This window comes from Salvelinus alpinus, chromosome 2, assembly GCF_045679555.1.
Source record: "Salvelinus alpinus chromosome 2, SLU_Salpinus.1, whole genome shotgun sequence".
In the NCBI taxonomy this organism is placed as follows: domain Eukaryota; kingdom Metazoa; phylum Chordata; class Actinopteri; order Salmoniformes; family Salmonidae; genus Salvelinus; species Salvelinus alpinus.
The window spans coordinates 88,388,665-88,407,881 of record NC_092087.1 but is presented as its reverse complement, the minus strand read 5'-3'; the positions used below and the strand labels follow the sequence as shown (position 1 = coordinate 88,407,881).

Below are 19,217 nucleotides of genomic sequence, written 5' to 3'. Positions count from 1 at the left end.
CATTAAGTGTCTCAGAGTAGGAGTGCTGATGTAGGATCAGGTCCTACCGGTCCATATAATGATGATCTAAAAGTTTAAACTGGTCCTAGATCAGCTCTCCTACTCTGAGACACTTTGTGAATATGGACCCTGGACTGGTTTAATGTATCAGGTGGAGTTAATCACCAGCTATAGAGTGAGTTGTTGTTTATGTTTCTAAGACTGCAGGGTGGGAGATGCAACAATGGCCTTGAGAACAGCAGGAAGGTCTTTCTCTGGTCTGTGACAGGTATGGTCTCATTCATAATGTTTTAGTAATGTTATCTTAATGTTATTCTGGTATGTTCAGTGACATCGTCTGTTAGGGGCTTCTGCTTTTCTGGAATAGTTGTCTTTCACACCTCACTGACTAACACTTAGGCCCTTTCTGTGGTTTCCATTCACACTCAGCAAGTAGAGTACGGCAACAAGGTATGGACAAATGCTGTTAGTGTGAGGAAATGGGTCTGTAATGAATAATCACTATAATGTGTGATTGTGTTGCAGTGTTACTGGGTCAGGATGTTACGTACATCACTCAGAGTATCTGTACCTTGAAGGGGTCAACAGTGGAGCTGTCCTGCTCTTACACATATCCCAGTGGTACAGTCACAACTACCTTCTGGTTCAATAAAAATGATGCTGAGGGGAATCCTGTGACTCTGAGTGATGAACCAGACTACACTGGTCATGTGATGTACTGTAGCAACAAGAAGAATGGTCACACCCTGACGATCAGAGATCTGAGAGAGTGTGACACAGCTACTTACAAGTTTAGATTTATAACAGATCTGACCGTAAGGAAATATAGTGGTGATCCTGGAGTCACTCTGACTGTCACAGGTACAGTTACATTCAATTAAGCTAAACTGTTGAATTCCATTTATTTCAGGAAAATTGTCTTGGTTTGTAATTACATCTGTATAACATAGGATTTCTTCCATCTGTGTATTAGAGTGATAACTAAGTGATAAAGGGATTTACAGTGATATTGTTTTTTAGTCACACTTTATTTGGATGGTCTGGATAGATGCTCTACAGATGGTCATTCTATCAACAAACTTCCTGTTGATAAGTTACTGCTTTTTTTTACTCTTTCTACTATTTTCACTGTTACCTTGACACAGCTCTCTGTCCACAGTGTCCATCCTGACCCTAACTGGGACACACACACCACTGAAAATGAGGACCAGACACTCTGGCAGTAAGTATGTTATAACATATTCATTAATGTGTTTATTATGTATACAGTTTTTGTGTTTGTTTGTGTGAGTGGGTAAGTGGGTGAGTGAGAGAAAGACAGAGACTGAGGAGAGAGATGAACACAGAAAGTAGAAGTGAAAGAGAATGCTATAGAGCAGTGTGTAAAGTGCTCATACTGTGTTTCCTGTGTCGCTGTCTCTCTCTGAGTGTGAAAATCTCCCCCAGTGACACGTTCACATCTCTTCAGAGAGACGCTCAGCCCTCCGTGTATCAGACCATCCAGGGGAAAAAAACACCACAGAACCTGGACTGATAGAACCACCACAGAACCTGGACTGAAGAGAACCACCACAGAACCTGGAGGGAAGAGAACCACCACAGAACCTGGACTGATAGAACCATCACAGAACCTAGAGGGAAGAGAACCACCACCGAACCTGGAAGGAAGAGAACCACCACCGAACCTGGAGAGAAGAGAACCACCACAGAACCTAGACTGAAGAGAAACACCACAGAACCTGGACTGATACGACCACCACAGAACCTGGAGGGAAGAGAACCACCACCGAACCTGGAGAGAAGAGAACCACCACAGAACCTAGACTGAAGAGAACCACCACAGAACCTGGACTAAAGAGAACCATCACAGAAGATGGACTGAAGAGAACCATCACCGAACCTGGACTGATAGAACCACCACAGAACCTGGAGGGAAGAGAACCACCACTGAACCTGGAGAGAAGAGAACCACCACCAAACCTAGACTGAAGAGAACCACCACAGAACCTGGACTAAAGAGAACCATCACAGAACATGGACTGAAGAGAACCACCACAGAACATGAACTGAAGAGAACCATCACAGAACATGAACTGAAGAGAACCACCACAGAACATGGACTGAAGAGCTATGGCACCAAACCAAATCTAGACCTTACACCTCTATTCTCTTGCTAATATATTGTTATAAACCAAATCTAGACCTTACACCTCTATTCTCTTGCTAATATATTGTTATCATATCTTGAAGATTCACCCAAATTACAAAATGACACATTGGTTTCCCTACCCTTTTAGCAGTCTATGAACATGGTGTGACAGCAATCCATGCTTTGGTTTATTTTCCCCTGGCACTGTTTCCACTTGCTAACGTTTTAGCATTCGTGGCACAAATCCCATTCGTCATGTGACTGATAAGCGGCATTTCTCGCACATCATTTCGAAATCAATAAAAAAAAAAAATGCGTTGTGAAGCTCAACAAAGTCACTTACAGATGATTTGAACATGATGTGAGAATGTTCTTATGTGAAATCTTAATATCATAATATCGTCCTGTGACTTGAATGGGATTTTTGTAAATGTGGGAGTGTTCAACACTGACTTTATAGGCGAGTCGAGATCTACAAATCACCTTGCATAATAAATAACTACTCAATATTATTTATAGATCAGTCAGTCACAATTTACCCATGATACATCACAGTTTTGATGCTCTCGAACACTGTCTGTGTGACTGAGGAAGGAAGCCCTCTCTGCATAAGCTTCTTGGTCCCTAACATAGAATTGGATAGAGGGTACATCTATGCATCTCTGTCATGACAGCTTCTGTAACAGAATGGGAAGTGCCATTGAGGGCTATTTCGATTTTAAAGCAGTTAATGTCTTCTTCTTCAACTTCCATAAGTTTAATGACAGTTGGTAAACCAACTGAAACGGTGTATTCAATGGCTTTAGCCATGCTAAAACTGGATTTGAAACAAATACACCCTCTATTAAACTCTATGGACACTGACTCATTCAACGTTTTATCAACCACAGATCTCAAACTTCACACTCAGTGTCTATTTATTTAGACTGACAGTAAGTTGACTTACAACACGTCTACCCTTCACTCTGTAAGTATGCTTGACGATATCTTAAAATATGTATCTTTTGTAATTTGTTTGTAAACATGAACTTCTGTATCCTGTTATGTGCATGGCGATGCTATTGGAATGTATGTTGTTTTGTTTTTCTGTTATGTACATGTAACGGATGTGAAATGGCTAGCTAGTTAGCGGGTACGCGCTACTAGCGTTTCAATCAGTTACGTCACTTGCTCTGAAACCTAGAAGTAGTGTTGCACCTTGCTCTGCAAGGGCCGTGGCTTTTGTGGAGCGATGGGTTACGACGCTTCGTGGGTGATAGTTGTTGATGTGTGCAGAGGGTCCCTGGTTCGCGCCCGAGGTCGGGGCGAGGGGACGTACTAAAGTTATACTGTTACATACAGTATGCTCTGTAGATGTATTTTTGCATATTAATCTGATACAGTATTGTACATGGGGTTTCACATATAATACTTTTGCATGCTATTTTAAGAGCTCTGTGAGTAATAGATTGTTGTGGAGACTTGTTTGAAAATGGCCTAAAGTAAGAGTAAGGGTGGATGCTTCGTAAGAGCTTTCGGAGCAGTATGAACATGAGACACAGTGACGGTGGGTTGTGTTTAGGAGTAGTATTAACATGAGACACAGTGATGGTGGGCTGTGTTTAGGAGTAGTATTAACATGAGACACAGTGATGGTGGGCTGTGTTTAGGAGTAGTATTAACATGAGACACAGTGACGGTGGGTTGTGTTTAGGAGTAGTTTTAACATGAGACACAGTGATGGTGGGTTGTGTTTAGGAGTAGTATTAACATGAGACACAGTGATGGTGGGTTGTGTTTAGGAGTAGTATTAACATGAGACACAGTGATGGTGGGCTGTGTTTAGGAGTAGTATTAACATGAGACACAGTGATGGTGGGTTGTGTTTAGGAGTAGTATTAACATGAGACACAGTGATGGTGGGTTGTGTTTAGGAGTAGTATTAACATGAGACACAGTGATGGTGGGTTGTGTTGAGGAGTAGTATTAACATGAGACACAGTGATGGTGGGTTGTGTTTAGGAGTAGTATTAACATGAGACAGTGATGGTGGGTTGTGTTTAGGAGTAGTATTAACATGAGACACAGTGGTGGTGGGTTGTGTTTAGGAGTAGTATTAACATGAGACACAGTGATGGTGGGTTGTGTTTAGGAGTAATATTAACATGAGACACAGTGATGGTGGGTTGTGTTTAGGAGTAGTATTAACATGAGACAGTGATGGTGGGTTGTGTTTAGAAGTAGTATTAACGTGAGACACAGTGATGGTGGGTTGTGTTTAGGAGTAGTATTAACATGAGACACAGTGATGGTGGGTTGTGTTTAGGAGTAGTGTTAACATGAGACACAGTGATGGTGGGTTGTGTTTAGGAGTAGTATTAACGTGAGACACAGTGAGAATCATTAGATTATACAGAACATGTTTGTTACGGAGTCTAGTTGATAGGTATTCGACTAGCCGGACTGTTCCCCGGACTCCACGCGTAGGGATTTGTACAATGCTTAACAAGGCTATTGAACTTGACATTGGTGTCTGTCTTTATTCCTTTATCCAACATATCATACTGAAACATGGTATCAGAAGTGGCTCGGAAAACACACGTTTGTTATTTTTGTAGCTAAGTACAGTATAGCCGCAGTTACGTTCCATATGCGAACACAAGCCGTTTCTTACTCACAACACTGATCAACTCGTTGTTAGCTGGCTAGCTAGCATCACTACCTACTTCCATGACTGAAGGCAAAGAAATCTCCTATTCCATTGCTATGGCAGCGAACATTCCGCCACCAAATCACATGGTTCTTACAGGGGACTGGAATACTAATTGGGACAACTTCAGGGATGAATTCGAGGACTATGCGCTGGCGACAGGTCTACATGAGAAACCCAACGAGGTACAAGCGGCAACTCTGAGGAGTTTAAACCTGTTATGGCTGCAGCCCGGTGTCGGTACACTTATGACAACAGCCCGTCCAAGTGCAGGGCGCGAAATTCAAAATATATTTTTTAGAAATATTTAACTTTCACACATTAACAAGTCCAATACAGCAAATGAAAGATACACATCTTGTGAATCCAGCCAACATGTCCAATTTTTTAAATGTTTTACAGCGAAAACACCACGTATATTTATGTTAGCTCACCACCAAATACAAAAAAGCACAGACATTTTTCACAGCACAGGTAGCTTGCACAAAACCAACCTAACTAACCAAGAACCAACCAAACTAACTAAGAAACAACTTCATCAGATGACAGTCTTATAACAAGTTATACAATAAATCTATGTTTTGTTCAAAAAATGTGCATATTTGAGGTATAAATCATAGTTTTACATTGCAGCTACAATCGGAAATAGCACCGAAGCAGCTAGAACAATTTGGGGATAGGAGCTATCATTGAACCTGATGGTCAGTGTTCTAGGACTAGACTGATCGGGAGTAGGGTTGAAATCTATACTGTGTAGGATGTGTGTTTTAACTTTCCTACATCCATAACAACCAGCTCTCTAGACTTTGATACAGACTCCATGGGCCTTATGGGCCTTCACTACAGATGGTGTCTGTATGTGTATTTGTATGTGTGTGTGTGTGTGTGTGTGTGTGTGTGTGTGTGTGTGTGTGTGTGTGTGTGTGTGTGTGTGTGTGTGTGTGTGTGTGTGTGTGTGTGTGTGTGTGTGTGTGCGCATGCATGTGCACGTGCGTGTGAATGACACAGTGGATTTACCTGAGGGCCCTTTAGGACCAGACTGATAGGGAGTAGGGTTGACATCTATACTGTGTAGGATGTGTGTTTTAACTTTTCTACATCCATAACAACCAGCTCTCTAGACTTTGATACAGACTCCATGAACCTAATATATACCATCAAGCAGACACTTTTATCCAAAGTCATTCACTCAGTCATTACAGTCATGGGTGCATAAATCCTTCATATGGGAAGTCCCAGCAGGAATAGAACCCGTGAGCCATGCTGTACAAACTGAGTCACACAGGACTACTGTCTTTACACTCAGAGTAGGAGAGCTGATCTAGGGTCAGCACCATGCTGTACAAACTGAGTCACACAGGACTACTGTCTTCACACTCAGAGTAGGAGAGCTGATCTAGGGTCAGTTTTGCCTTTTAATATATGATGAATAAGAAATGAACCTTGTAAATATTTAATAAGTAACTATTTTTTTTCTAATATTTTTTAAGTTACAGCAAACTCGGAATCTGATTACAAGAACTTCTGACAAAACGTTCTATATCTGAATTAGGCAGCTGTCACAGCCGTCTAAAAGCCTCTCTAAGGTCAGGGGTGACAGCAGCCTGGAGGTTCAGTTATATTTTACATAACTATTATTTTGTAATGTTATCTGTCTGAAATAATCATCAGACTTGTGAGACTAAATATGAATGTATTACTTCATATGGTCCTGTAACATGATACACATAATATACGTTTGTGTTAATTTAAAAAAAAGTTTTTATGACAAAGTTAAGACACAATTTTTCCTCAATGTCCAGGAAAGAGTTCTGCTTGATGCAGCGTTTCTTATCGCTTAATAAATCTTCTTTGGGCTGAGATCCCGCTAACGGGATCGATATGACAACAGCCAGTGAAAGTGCAGGGCGCCAAATTCAAAACAACAGAAATCCCATAATTAAAATTTCTCAAACATACAAGTATTTCACACCATTTTAAAGATACACTTCTTGTTAATCCCACCACAGTGTCCGATTTCAAATAGGCTTTACGGCGAAAGCACCACAAACGATTATGTTAGGTCAGAGCCAAGTCACAGAAAAACACAGCCATTTTTCCAGCCAAAGAGAGTAGTCACAAAAATCAGAAATAGAGATTAATCACTAACCTTTGATGATCTTTATCAGATGACACTCATAGGACTTCATGTTACACAATACATGTATGTTTTGTTCGATAAAGTTCATATTTATATAAAAAGATCTCAGTATACATTGGCGCGTTATGTTCAGTAGTTCCAAAAACATCCAGGGATTTTGCAGAGAGCCACATCAATTTACAGAAATACTCATCATAAATGTTGATGAAAATACAAGTGTTATACATGGAACTTTAGATACACTTCTCCTTAATGCAACCGCTGTGTGTCACGTACGTCGAATGGATGAAGAGAGGAGGACCAAGGCGCAGCGTGATATAAACACATTCTTCTATTTATTTAACGAAACGAAGAACACTTAAACAAACTTACAAAACAACAAATGAACGTGACGCTATATAATAAACAAGTGCAGACACAGGCAACTTACACATAGACAATAACCCACGAAATACCCAAGGAATATGGCTGCCTAAATATGGTTCCCAATCAGAGACAACGATAAACAGCTGCCTCTAATTGAGAACCAATCTAGGCAACCATAGACATACATAACACCTAGATAGTAAAACACCCATAGACCTACAAAACCCCTAGACAGGAACAAAACACATACATCCCCCATGTCACACCCTGACCTAACCAAAATAATAAAGAATACAAAGATAACTAAGGTCAGGGCGTGACACTGTGTCAGATTTCAAAAAAGCTTTACGGAAAAAGCAAACCATGCAATAATCTGAGTACGGCGCTCAGAGCACAAACAAGCCAAAAAGATATTGTGCAGTCAACAGAAGTCAGAAATAACATTATAAATATTCACTTACCTTTGATGATCTTCATCAGAATGCACTCCCAGGAATCCCAGTTCCACAATAAATGTTTGTTTTGTTCGATAATGTCCATCATTTATGTCCAAATAGCTCCTTTTGTTAGCGCGTTTGGTAATCAAATCCAAACTCACGAAGCGTATTCACTAGGAGCAGACGAAAAGTCAAAATGTTCCATTACAGTCCGTAGAAACATGTCAAAACGAAGTATAGAATCAATCTTTAGGATGTTTTTAACATAAATCTTCATTAATGTTCCAACCGGAGAATTCCTTTGTCTGTAGAATTGCAATGGAACAGAGCTCGCTCTCACGTGAACGAGCATGGCCAGCTCGTGGCTCTCTGCCAGACCTCTGACTCATTCCCCTCTCATTTCCCCCTCCTTCATAGTAGAAGCATCAAACAAGGTTCTAAAGACTGTTGACATCTAGTGGAAGCCTTAGGAAGTGCAAGTTGACCAATATCCCACTCTATCTTCAATAGGGAATGAGTTGAAAAACGACCAACCTCAAATTTCCCACTTCCTGGTTACATTTTTTCTCAGGGTTTTGCCTGCCATATGAGTTCTGTTATAGTCACAGACATCATTCAAACAGTTTTAGAAACTTCAGAGTGTTTTCTATCCATATCCATGTAATATGCATATATTAGCAACTGGGACTGAGTAGCAGGCTGTTTACTCTGGGCACCAAGCTACTCAATACTGCCCCCAGCCATAAGAAAAAAAATGTGTGAAGAGTGATATTTTTTGTAATCAACTTTTCAGAATAAACTTCATTGTCATTGTTTTCACCTTGTTATAACAATATCTTCAGTGGAGAGAACATGGAAAGCTTTCAACATCTCACCTCTTGAACTTTACAGTACATACAGTAACTACAAATAATACATTTACATTGGGTTGTATAGCAATAGTGGTTTATTCACCTTCAATATCATCATCATCATCAGTACAAAATCAACACAGACACTTTCAGAAAGAGCAATGTCCTGTTACATGAAATATTATTTGTTGTCATTTTAAAACACATCATGCAGACACAATATGACATCATGGATGTTTGGAGTGTTGAAGGTAGTTCCGGAGTGGAACGCCCTCGCTGGTGGAACACAGAAAGATGGAACATACCGGAATGTTCGATGATTGATAATATTACATCTCACAGTTAACAAATTCAGATTATTTCTTGATTTAAAGCCTTTGTCCTTAGATGAATATCCACCATTTTGTCCAACTAGTAGTTAGAGAATAGAATACACCATTGTTGAGTGAGAATGTGATGTCATATGTTTCTTGACCCCCTAACTAGTGTCAAACTTTCCCAGGTAGGAAGAGAGGGGTTAGGGGTGGATGGGAGAGTGGATATCCAATGGAGAGGCATCGTTTACCCCCCTGACAGCCCCATTGAGTCTGTTTTTGGGATAGAACATGGGGCGGGGGCAGTGGGGATAAATATGGGCGTCCCTTCTGATAGGCCACACCCACAGGGAGTGTCACTAAATGACGTTGTTGAACAGATGCATGGACTGCATGATGTAATCATCCTGGACGGGAGGCAGGAAGGGACAAAAAGCACAATGGGTAAGAAGCAGCTGGAGAGAAGGTTTCATTCTATTTCCATGTGTCTCTTTCTTCCTAGAAATCCTGTTGTATAAGAACCCAAAGTGAACCGGAGTGCCTTGTTGTGGTCACAATAAAAACCCTTTGCTCTGACGTCCCTGTGGTCCTTCACACATTCCTGAGTCAGTACCTAGGGATTAGTAGAGGTCATCCAGACCGTTTTTACATGTGTAAACAGCTGGATCTCGTCTGAGCGGTTAGCTGGATCTGCCGAGACCCGCTACGTACTTAATGCTGATTGGTTTAGGTTCTGCCCACTATAGTGCTGTCTGGTCAGAACACGGTGTTGAGGTCCGTCACTCTACTCTTGATGGTCACCACCACATACATGCAGACACAGCTGTTTCCATTTGAAGATGTTTTATAATATTGTGTGGTTATATTCGCTGGACTCACACTTCAGTAAGGAACTGCATGTCAAAAGTCTGCCAGCAACACAACACTTCTTCTCAAGACTGAAGATGCCGTGCACTAACTAAAGGTGTGAGGAGGCGGTGTCCTGCAGCGCACCAAGCACCCTGATTGGTTGGATGAACAGCGGTGCAAACGGTGATTGACAGGGCTGCAGGCCAGTCAACTTGAGAGGGCATGCAAACACACACAGTCATACCACGCCCATAGGGCTCTGGTCAAAGGTAGTGCACTAGAGAGGGATTATGGTGTCATTTGGGACGCATTCAGTGTAACAGAATGACAGTGGCATGTTGTACTACTACAAACGTGTGTTTGTGTTTGTGTGGTTAAATGGGACTTTGTCGAGTAGCCAGTGTTGTGTTTCACCATTCTATCTGATGTATTGTCAGTTTGTTATGTTGTTATTAGTCCAACATTATTGAGGACATTATTATTAGGATGGTGCAGTAATGTTGAGATGCCAGTAGGTGGAGCTCTAGTCTAGAACACTGGAACCTTCAGTACCACTTTGATGCAGCTGATGAGGAGTGTAAATTGAATGTGTTTGTAGAATAGAAGGAAAATCTAATGGAAGGTGTAGACCTTACCATGAAATGCTTACTTACAAGTCCATGGAACCAGCCAACTGTTAGCAGCATACCACCCTGCATCCCACTGCTAGCTTGCTTCTGAAGCTAAGCAGTGTTCACCCTGGTCAGTCCCTGGATGGGAGACCAGAAGCTACTGGAAGTGGTGTTGGAGAGCCAGAAGGAGGCACTCTTTCCTCTGGTTTAAAAATATATACATCCCAATGCCCCATGGTAGCGATTGGGGACATTGCCCTGTATAGGGTGCTGTCTTTTGGATGGGATGTTAAACGGGTGTCCTGACTCTTTATGGTCACTTAAAAATCCCATGACACTTATTGTAAGAGTAGGGGTGTTAACCCTGGTGTCCACTGCTAAAATTCACAATCTGGCCCTCATGCCACCTAATCATCCCCAGATTTGAATTGGCTCATTCATCCCCATTTTAAATATTCCCCAGGTTGTTGCTGTAAATGAGAATGTGTTCTCAGTCAACTTACCTGGTAAAATAAGTCTTAGATAAATAGTAATAAATATATATATAGAACTTTGACCTGTTCCATGTAGAACTCAGAGGGGCAAGGCAACACATTCTAAGATATTATAAACATTCCACATCGTAGGCTATAGTAAACACTATTCTGATGTGCTGTTCTGGTCCTCATGCATGTTAATGACTTAAAGAGGAAGGAAAGGACAGTTCTGCATCAGCTACTTGTGTTCTGACTACTTTAAATATGTATCAACCACAGAACACACACTTACTAGCAGTTCCCACTCACTACCAGTCAGTTGACTCACTGTACAAGACCTTTCCCCTTCAGTCTGTAAGTACTCTTGATATCTTGAAATATAGTTTTTTGTTTCTAGCCACAAGTCATGTACTCAAGGGTCTCAGACTTGGAGTGCTGATCTAGGATCAGGTCCTCCTGGTCCATATAATGATGATCTAAATGGGAAAACTAATCCTAGATCCCACTCTGAGATACTTTGTGAATACAGACACTATCATATAATGATGATATAAAAGGTATGTGTGACTTGCTGTTTGTCCTCACAGCTTGGGGATAGGAGTTATCATTCAAGCTGGTGGTAACTGCCTTGCTCATATTGGCAGATTTTTCCACCTTGCCAGCTCTGGGATTTGAACCAGTAATGTTTCAGTTACTGGGCCAACGTTCTTAACCACTATGCTACCTGCCGATACCAGTGACACACTCCATATTACCAAACTATTATGATGTTATTTACACACCATCCACTCAAGGCTGATGATGTGTTGTTATATCTGCATCCCAAATGACACCATATTCCCTATAGAGTGCACTACTTTGACTAGAGCCCTACCTGCTGCCCCTGATGGTTTGTATGTAGTTATTCACCAGCTACAGAGTGCACTACTTTGACTAGAGCCCTACCTGCTGCCCCTGATGGTTTGTATGTAGTTATTCACCAGCTATAGAGTGCACTACTTTGACTAGAGCCCTACCTGCTGCCCCTGATGGTTTGTATGTAGTTATTCACCAGCTATAGAGTGCACTACTTTGACTAGAGCCCTACCTGCTGCCCCTGATGGTATGTATGTAGTTATTCACCAGCTATAGAGTGCACTACTTTGACTAGAGCCCTACCTGCTGCTCCTGATGGTTTGTATGTAGTTATTCACCAGCTATAGAGTGCACTACTTTGACTAGAGCCCTACCTGCTGCCCCTGATGGTTTGTATGTAGTTATTCACCAGCTATAGAGTGCACTACTTTGACTAGAGCCCTACCTGCTGCCCCTGATGGTTTGTATGTAGTTATTCACCAGCTATAGAGTGAGTTGTTGTTTATGTTTCTGAGACTGCAGGGTTGGAGATGCAACAATGGCTTTGAGAACAGCAGGAAGTGTGTTGGTGGTCTTTCTCTGGTCTGTAGCAGGTATGGTCTCATTCTTATCTTTTAGTTGCTCTGTTTATCAATCTACAGACATTTCTAAAAGGATAAGAATCATAATGTTATTCTGGTGTGTTCTGTTAGGAGTCTCCACTTCACTTTAAATAGTCATATTTCACACCTCACTGAGTGATGCTTATCTGTGGTTTCCATTCACACTCAAATCAGGAACTATGGCAACAAAGTGTGGACAAACCCTACCTTCAGTGTGAGCCAATATACCTTGTCTTCATTCTGATACCGTTGTGTGACTGTGTTTCAGTGGTACTGGGTCAGGATGGCTGGAGTGTGTTTTACACCACTCAGAGTATCTGTGCCTTGAAGGGGTCATCAGTAGATCTGACCTGCTCTTTCAGCTATCCCAGAGGTCATAAAGTCACATCATCCTTCTGGTTCACTAAAATGGAGACTGGGGTAGAACCTAAAGATCTAGGTCAGGACCCAGAGAATGCAGGTCGTCTGGAGTATCATGGGGATAAGAAGAAAGACTGTACCCTGAGAATCACAGACCTGAGAGAGAGAGACTCAGCTACGTACAAGTTCAGATTTACAACAGATCAGACCAGAGGGAGATATTATGGACATCCTGGAGTCACTCTGTCTGTAACAGGTACAGTTACATGCTTTATACTGCTAGTCTGTTCAATTAATATTGTCCATTTAGGTCTAGAAATTGGATTTGAATATATGAAACAGATTTAAGAATGAAATGAGTTTGAGAATGTCTTGCATCATGTGATTAAACTAGAGAACAGGTGATGCAGGGTTTTAATGTTTTTATCTACTACAGCTCTGCAGGTGAAGGTGACTCCTATCAATCGGTCAGAGAGGAGGACACTGACCTGTAGAACCACCAGCTGTCCTCTGACTGGTAACCCCACCTACACCTGGTACAAGAACGGACAGATAGTAACTGAGAAGACTTCCACCTATTCAGTCCTCCCTAATGCTAAGGACAGCTACTCTTGTGCTGTAAAAGGCCATGAGGATCTCCACTCTCCTGCAGTGTGTGAGTATGAATTCAACTCAGTATTCTAGTATAACTTTTCAGATATAATTATTCTGTCTGCTAAACAGCTTCAGAGTTGTCTAACAAAACTGTATCACACGATTACTGAAGCTCAATATTCTGCTGTGTAAATCATGCCCTCTTTATGTTTCAGGTGTTCAGGGTCAGAGCTGCAAAAGAGTGACTTACAATAAGATGAGAATCTGTGTCTTGAAGGGATCAACAGTGGACATATCCTGTACTTATGTTGGTTATTATTCCACCACATCAACATTCTGGTTTAGAAGTGATAAGTCGACCCCTGAAGACCTAACCACAGACCCAGGGTATGCAGGTCGTGTGGAGTACACTGGAACATACAGAGGTCCCTTCACTCTGAGAATCACAGATCTGAGAGAGGAGGACTCAGCTGAGTATCGCTTCACTTTTAAAACAAACAACTTTGAATGGGGTCATAGTTTCCCAGGAACAACTCTGTCTGTCACAGGTAACACTGCACAGCACATTATACAGTGTTGAAGAGTCAGGAAATGAATCATTAATTCTAAACTATGTACTCTGTTTTTACTCTCCTTTAATTCAGGTTTTCAGGTGAAGGTGACTCCTGAACAGTATTCAGAGTATAAGACACTGACCTGTAGCACCGCCTGTATACTGACTGGTAACCCCACCTACATCTGGTACAAGAACGGGCAGGTTGTAACTGACAATACTTCCCCCTATTCAGTCTACTCTAATGCTATGGACAGTTACTCCTGTGCTGTAAAAGGCCATGAGGATCTCCACTCTCCTGCAGTGTGTGAGTGTTTCTTTAATTAACAATACTGTTTAACCTCTGTGTGTTGGTTTCACTATGAGAACTTGAGAACTTTTAGCATTTCTAGAAAGAACTGAGAATATAATCCAGTTGACCTCTTGTTATGTCGCTGTGTTTCAGGTGTTCAGGGTCAGAGCTGCAGCAGAGTGACTTACACCAAGAGGGGAATCTGTGTCTTAAAGGGGTCAACAGTGGACATTTCCTGTACTTATGTTGGTTATTATTACACCACATCAACATTCTGGTTTAGAAGTGATAAGTCGACCCCTGAAGACCTAACCACAGACCCAGGGTATGCAGGTCGTGTGGAGTACACTGGAACATACAAAGGTCCCTTCACACTGAGAATCACAGATCTGAGAGAGGAGGACTCAGCTGAGTATCGCTTCACTTTTAAAACAGACAACATTGAATGGGGTCATAGTTTCCCAGGAACAACTCTGTCTGTCACAGGTAAGACTGCACTGTATGATACAACTTTACATCATATTGAATTACAGGAGAAAATAAATGAACCATCCTGTTAACACAGAGGTGTATGTGGTTTTATACATATTGTTTCAGGTCTGCAGGTGAAGGTGACTCCTGCTGCAAAGGGACAGAGGACACTGACCTGTAGCACCACCTGTATTCTGACTGACAACCACAACCCCACCTACATCTGGTACAAGAACGGACAACGTCTACATGAGCCTGCTTCCCAACAACACTCTAGTAATTTGCTGGTGGTCTGGGATTCTTCTGTGAACATTTACTCCTGTGCTGTTGAAGGTCAAGAGGACCTCCACTCTCCTGTAGTTTGTGAGTATGAATGAAACTAGGATTCTACTTAGGAAGTATCAGTCATTTAAGGTCAATGAGAAGGGTAATACTTCAATATTCATCATTACATAGAAATTACAGACAATGTCATAGATGTATGTACTCTGTCACAGGTAACACTGCACAGCACATTATACAGTGTTGAAGAGTCAGGAAATGAATCATTAATTCTAAACGATGTACTCTGTTTTTACTCCCCTTTAATTCAGGTTTTCAGGTGAAGGTGACTCCTGAACAGAATTCAGAGTATAAGACACTGACCTGTAGCACCACTTGTATTCTGACTGGTAACCCCACCTACATCTGGTACAAGAATGGACAGGTTGTAACTGAGAAGATGTCCCTCTATGCAGTCCTCCCTAAAGCTGTAGAGAGCTACTACTGTGCTGTAAAAGGCCATGAGGATCTCCACTCTCCTGCAGTGTGTGAGTACAGTACAATAGTACAGTATTCTACTTAGCAAGTATCATGTATTCAGGCAAAAGAGACATGTCTTACTTTATCAATCATTTTAGACAAAATCATTATTTGACTAATTGTTAATATTACTTTGATAAAACATTTGGTATTTTACATCAGATGGCCCAAAGAGCACCTCAGTGTCAGTCAGCCCCTCTGGTGAAATAGTGGAGGGCAGTTCAGTGACTCTGACCTGCAGCAGTGATGCCAACCCACCTGTGGACAGATACACCTGGTGGTACAAGAATGGAGGTGAATTTCAGAGTATGACAGGACCACAGCATGTCTTCAATCAAATCCAGTCATCTGACACTGGAGAGTACTACTGTGAGGCCCAGAATGAGATGGGGACAGACAGGTCTAGGACCATAAACATGGATGTGAAGTGTGAGTAAAGTACAGCTCAGTGTTTGAATCGTAAGGTAGCAAAACAAGTATAATTAAATTAATTAGTCCTAAAGCATAACATCTACAAATTAGTATTTGTTAACGTTTTGTGTGAGTTAGAGTTTTAGATAGTTTTATGATATTAACAGAGAATATATTTTTGGCATGTTATTTGTAAATATACTACTGTCGTAAATATACTACTGTCCTACCCCTCTGACAATTTCTCCTTTACCAGATGACCCAAGGAACACCTCAGTGTCAGTCAGTCCCTCTGGTGAAATAGTGGAGGGCAGTTCAGTGACTCTGACCTGCAGCAGTGACGCCAACCCACCTGTGGACAAATACACCTGGTACAAGAAGAATGGAGCTTCACTGACAGGATCTGAAAACACCTTCCTCATCACCAACATTAACTCTGAGGACAGTGGAGAATACTACTGTGAGGCTGAGAATAAATATGGACGTCTCAACTCTTCTTCTGTGTCTGTGGACGTTCAGTGTTAGTACACCTAACCTCATCTTTTAATCAGAGGATCACATTTAAATTCATATTTCAATAACAAGTAAAACACTATTTAAAACAATGTTGTTACATATTGTCCACCAGATGGTCCAAAGAACACCTCAGTGTCAGTCAGTCCCTCTGGTGAAATAGTGGAGGGCAGTTCAGTGACTCTGACCTGCAGCAGTGATGCCAACCCACCTGTGGACAAATACACCTGGTACTTTCAAAATGAGACTTTTCTAAATGGATTTGGACAGATCTACAACATAAGTAAGATCAAGTCTAAGGACAATGGACATTACCACTGTGAGGCCTGGAATGGAAGAGGATCTAGGAACTCTACAGCTCTGATGATCATTTTACCAGGTGACGTTTCATCTTCAATATTTCAATACAAAATTATGTTTCAAACTAATATTAATAATTATACTTTGGCTTATCATACTTTTGTTTTATAATTATATATACATTGAGATTAGATCAGTTAACAAATATTGTACTATTGTTTTACATGCCTGTACTCATATCATCCATATTTTATTATAGGGAAACAAACCTCAGTTCTGACTGCAGCTGTAGGAATCATAGTGGTTGTTCTGGTTCTCATCCTCTGTCTCTCTGGACTCATGTGGTTCAGGTGAGTGATCTTTTAAAGATTATTTCACTCTAACACTTTTTATTAACTTAATTTGTTCATTGATTAATTCAAGAATAAATTATTTCATTAATGTGCAAACCAGGAAGAAGGCCTCCAAATCCACCTCTGACACAAGAGACACATCAGAGAATGTACAGGTGAGTCTGTTATTATCAGATTATTGGTATTGCTTTGTGGGACATTTCTACTCATTATGTTGTCTGTCCTCTCCCTCCATCAGGGAGACTCTAGTCCAGTGTATGACAACATCTCAGGCATGACCATGACCTCTACTGCAGCACAGACAGCAGCCACCGTCGACCAGGATGACGTTTACTATGCCAGCGTCCACTTCTCTCGCCTCAAAATACAGGAAGTGCCTCTGTACTCCACCGCCCAGCTGCCTCAACCCCAGAAACAGGACGAGGATGTCCAGTACGATGCTGTGAAATTCAACTGGCCCAGTAACTCCAACCGGTGAGCATATTCTGCCATTAAAATAACATAGAGCCATTTCTAGAGCATTGTGAATACACCACATTAAAGCAGAAGTTGGCTTTTTTACAACCAAATTTCTATTTTGTATGTAAATACCATGTTATAGAAAGGTCCAGACACCTTTTTTTGTGATTTCACTTGTTTTAGAGAAACTTACCCCAACCAGTAATTCACTTCCTCATCCTCGTTGTGCAGTAGAGGCTCTGAAAAACATGAACAAATGCTCCAAAAACACCCAAATACGTCTTTTAGAAACAGAAAGCTGTTTAGTGATGCAGGATAGTAGAGTATAGTGATGCAGGACTTTAGATGTAACAGTTGTACACATTAAATTGTTACATTCCAAACTTTATCCACAACGTTATATTCCATTGTGTGACTCGTTCTGTTTCCCCGTCCAACTGTTCCATTCTCAGTGTATCATGCTGCTAGAACGGACGAGCAGCATCGTTCAAGTCTCAACAACATGGAACATAACGTTGTGGATTAAGTTCTGAATGACAGATTTCATGTGTACAACATGTAAAGACCTGCATCACTATAGACTACTTAGAGCTTTTTAGTTTCTAAAAGGATGTTTTGGGTGTTTTTGGAGCCACTTACTGAACAACGAGGATGAGGAAGTGAATCGCTGGTTGGGGATAGTTTCTCAAAAACGAGTGAATTCGCCCAAAGAAAATCTGACCCTCCTATAACATCCCAGTTCCATATGTTTTTAGATTTGGTTGTAAACAAGCTTTATTCTTGATTACAGCTCATTCATATGCTGCTGCTTATTGGACGAGAAGACCATGACATCATTAATAAGTGAAAGAGTTGACCCCTAGTGGCCACTAGTGACGGCATTTCCTTACAAACCCAACAATATAATGAGAGAGGTGGTTTTGAGGAACTGTTCTGTGTTCCAAATGGAACCCTATTCCCTATTTAGTGCACTACTTTTCATCAGAGCCACATAGGCCTTGGTCAAAGTAATGCACTATAAAGAGTATATGAAGGTTTTTTGAGGGGAAGCAGATTCTGTTTAATTTCTGTTTCTCTCTCTTCAGACCCACGGCAGCACAAGCAGCTGGGGACTCCTCTGCGATCTATAGTAGAGTCAACAAACCCAGAAGACCTGAACACAACAAACCCAGAAGAGCTGAACACAACAAACCCAGAACCAAGAAGACCTGAACACAACAAACCCAGAAGACCTGAACACAACAAACCCAGAACCAATGGAACCCATACACCAGGCTCTACCAACTGAGACACAGGACTACTGTATTCACACTTAGTTGGAGTGCTGATCTAGGGTCAGCACCAGGCTCTACCAACACACAGGACTACTGTATTCACACTTAGTTGGAGTGCTGATCTAGGGTCAGTTTTGCCTTTTAAACTATGATGAATAAGAGGGGGAAACTTGTAAATAATTTTTATGTTAAATATTTTTCCATTCATTTTTTAAGTAACATGGAACAGAATCTGAACACAATAACTTTGCTTTGTATTTCTGAAATAGCCTCGATGTACAGTTATATTTTATATGAAGGCTGAGAACCTAATAAATATATATTTTCATTTCTTCTTGATGTTCGCTTACAGGAACAATACTTCTATTCTACAGTTCTATTCTATTACATTATACAGTACTGTACTATTCTATTACATTATACAGTCCTGTACTATTCTATTACATTCTACAGTCCTGTACTATTCTATTACATTCTACAGCCCTGTACTATTCTAT

General features: G+C 41.1%; 2 protein-coding genes across 3 annotated transcripts; both read left to right on the top strand.

Moving 5' to 3' along the window:
• Positions 1-9,987: 9,987 nt before the first annotated feature.
• Positions 9,988-14,599, top strand: LOC139568086 (sialic acid-binding Ig-like lectin 14). 2 transcript variants are annotated; one of them, XM_071389786.1, is made up of 5 exons: positions 9,988-12,330; positions 12,608-12,955; positions 13,136-13,354; positions 13,509-14,153; positions 14,292-14,599. In XM_071389786.1, exons 1-4 carry the CDS (start codon positions 12,276-12,278, stop codon positions 13,871-13,873), a joined length of 987 nt encoding a protein of 328 aa, XP_071245887.1. In that variant the 5' UTR covers positions 9,988-12,275; the 3' UTR covers positions 13,874-14,153; positions 14,292-14,599. The 2 variants fall into 2 exon arrangements, with proteins under 2 accessions (XP_071245887.1, XP_071245886.1); XM_071389785.1 differs by having other exon boundaries at positions 9,988-12,955.
• On the top strand, positions 14,096-16,346 carry LOC139541497 (B-cell receptor CD22-like). The gene is made up of 6 exons (XM_071346193.1): positions 14,096-14,153; positions 14,292-14,624; positions 14,736-14,972; positions 15,203-15,418; positions 15,573-15,839; positions 16,078-16,346. Exons 1-6 carry the CDS (start codon positions 14,096-14,098, stop codon positions 16,344-16,346), a joined length of 1,380 nt encoding a protein of 459 aa, XP_071202294.1.
• The last annotated feature ends 2,871 nt before the right edge of the window (positions 16,347-19,217 follow it).

What these genes read in the sequence shown, in the direction of transcription:
- LOC139568086 (XM_071389785.1), top strand. Translation starts at nt 12,478, where the DNA reads ATGCTTATCTGTGGTTTCCATTCACACTCAAATCAGGAACTATGGCAA. An exon ending in AGTCACTCTGTCTGTAACAG is followed by an intron (nt 12,956 to 13,135) that starts GTACAGTTACAT and finishes TATCTACTACAG; the next exon opens with CTCTGCAGGTGAAGGTGACT. An exon ending in TCTCCACTCTCCTGCAGTGT is followed by an intron (nt 13,355 to 13,508) that starts GTGAGTATGAAT and finishes TTTATGTTTCAG; the next exon opens with GTGTTCAGGGTCAGAGCTGC.
- LOC139541497 (XM_071346193.1), top strand. Translation starts at nt 14,096, where the DNA reads ATGGACAGTTACTCCTGTGCTGTAAAAGGCCATGAGGATCTCCACTCT. An exon ending in AACAACTCTGTCTGTCACAG is followed by an intron (nt 14,625 to 14,735) that starts GTAAGACTGCAC and finishes ATATTGTTTCAG; the next exon opens with GTCTGCAGGTGAAGGTGACT. An exon ending in TCTCCACTCTCCTGCAGTGT is followed by an intron (nt 15,419 to 15,572) that starts GTGAGTACAGTA and finishes ATTTTACATCAG; the next exon opens with ATGGCCCAAAGAGCACCTCA.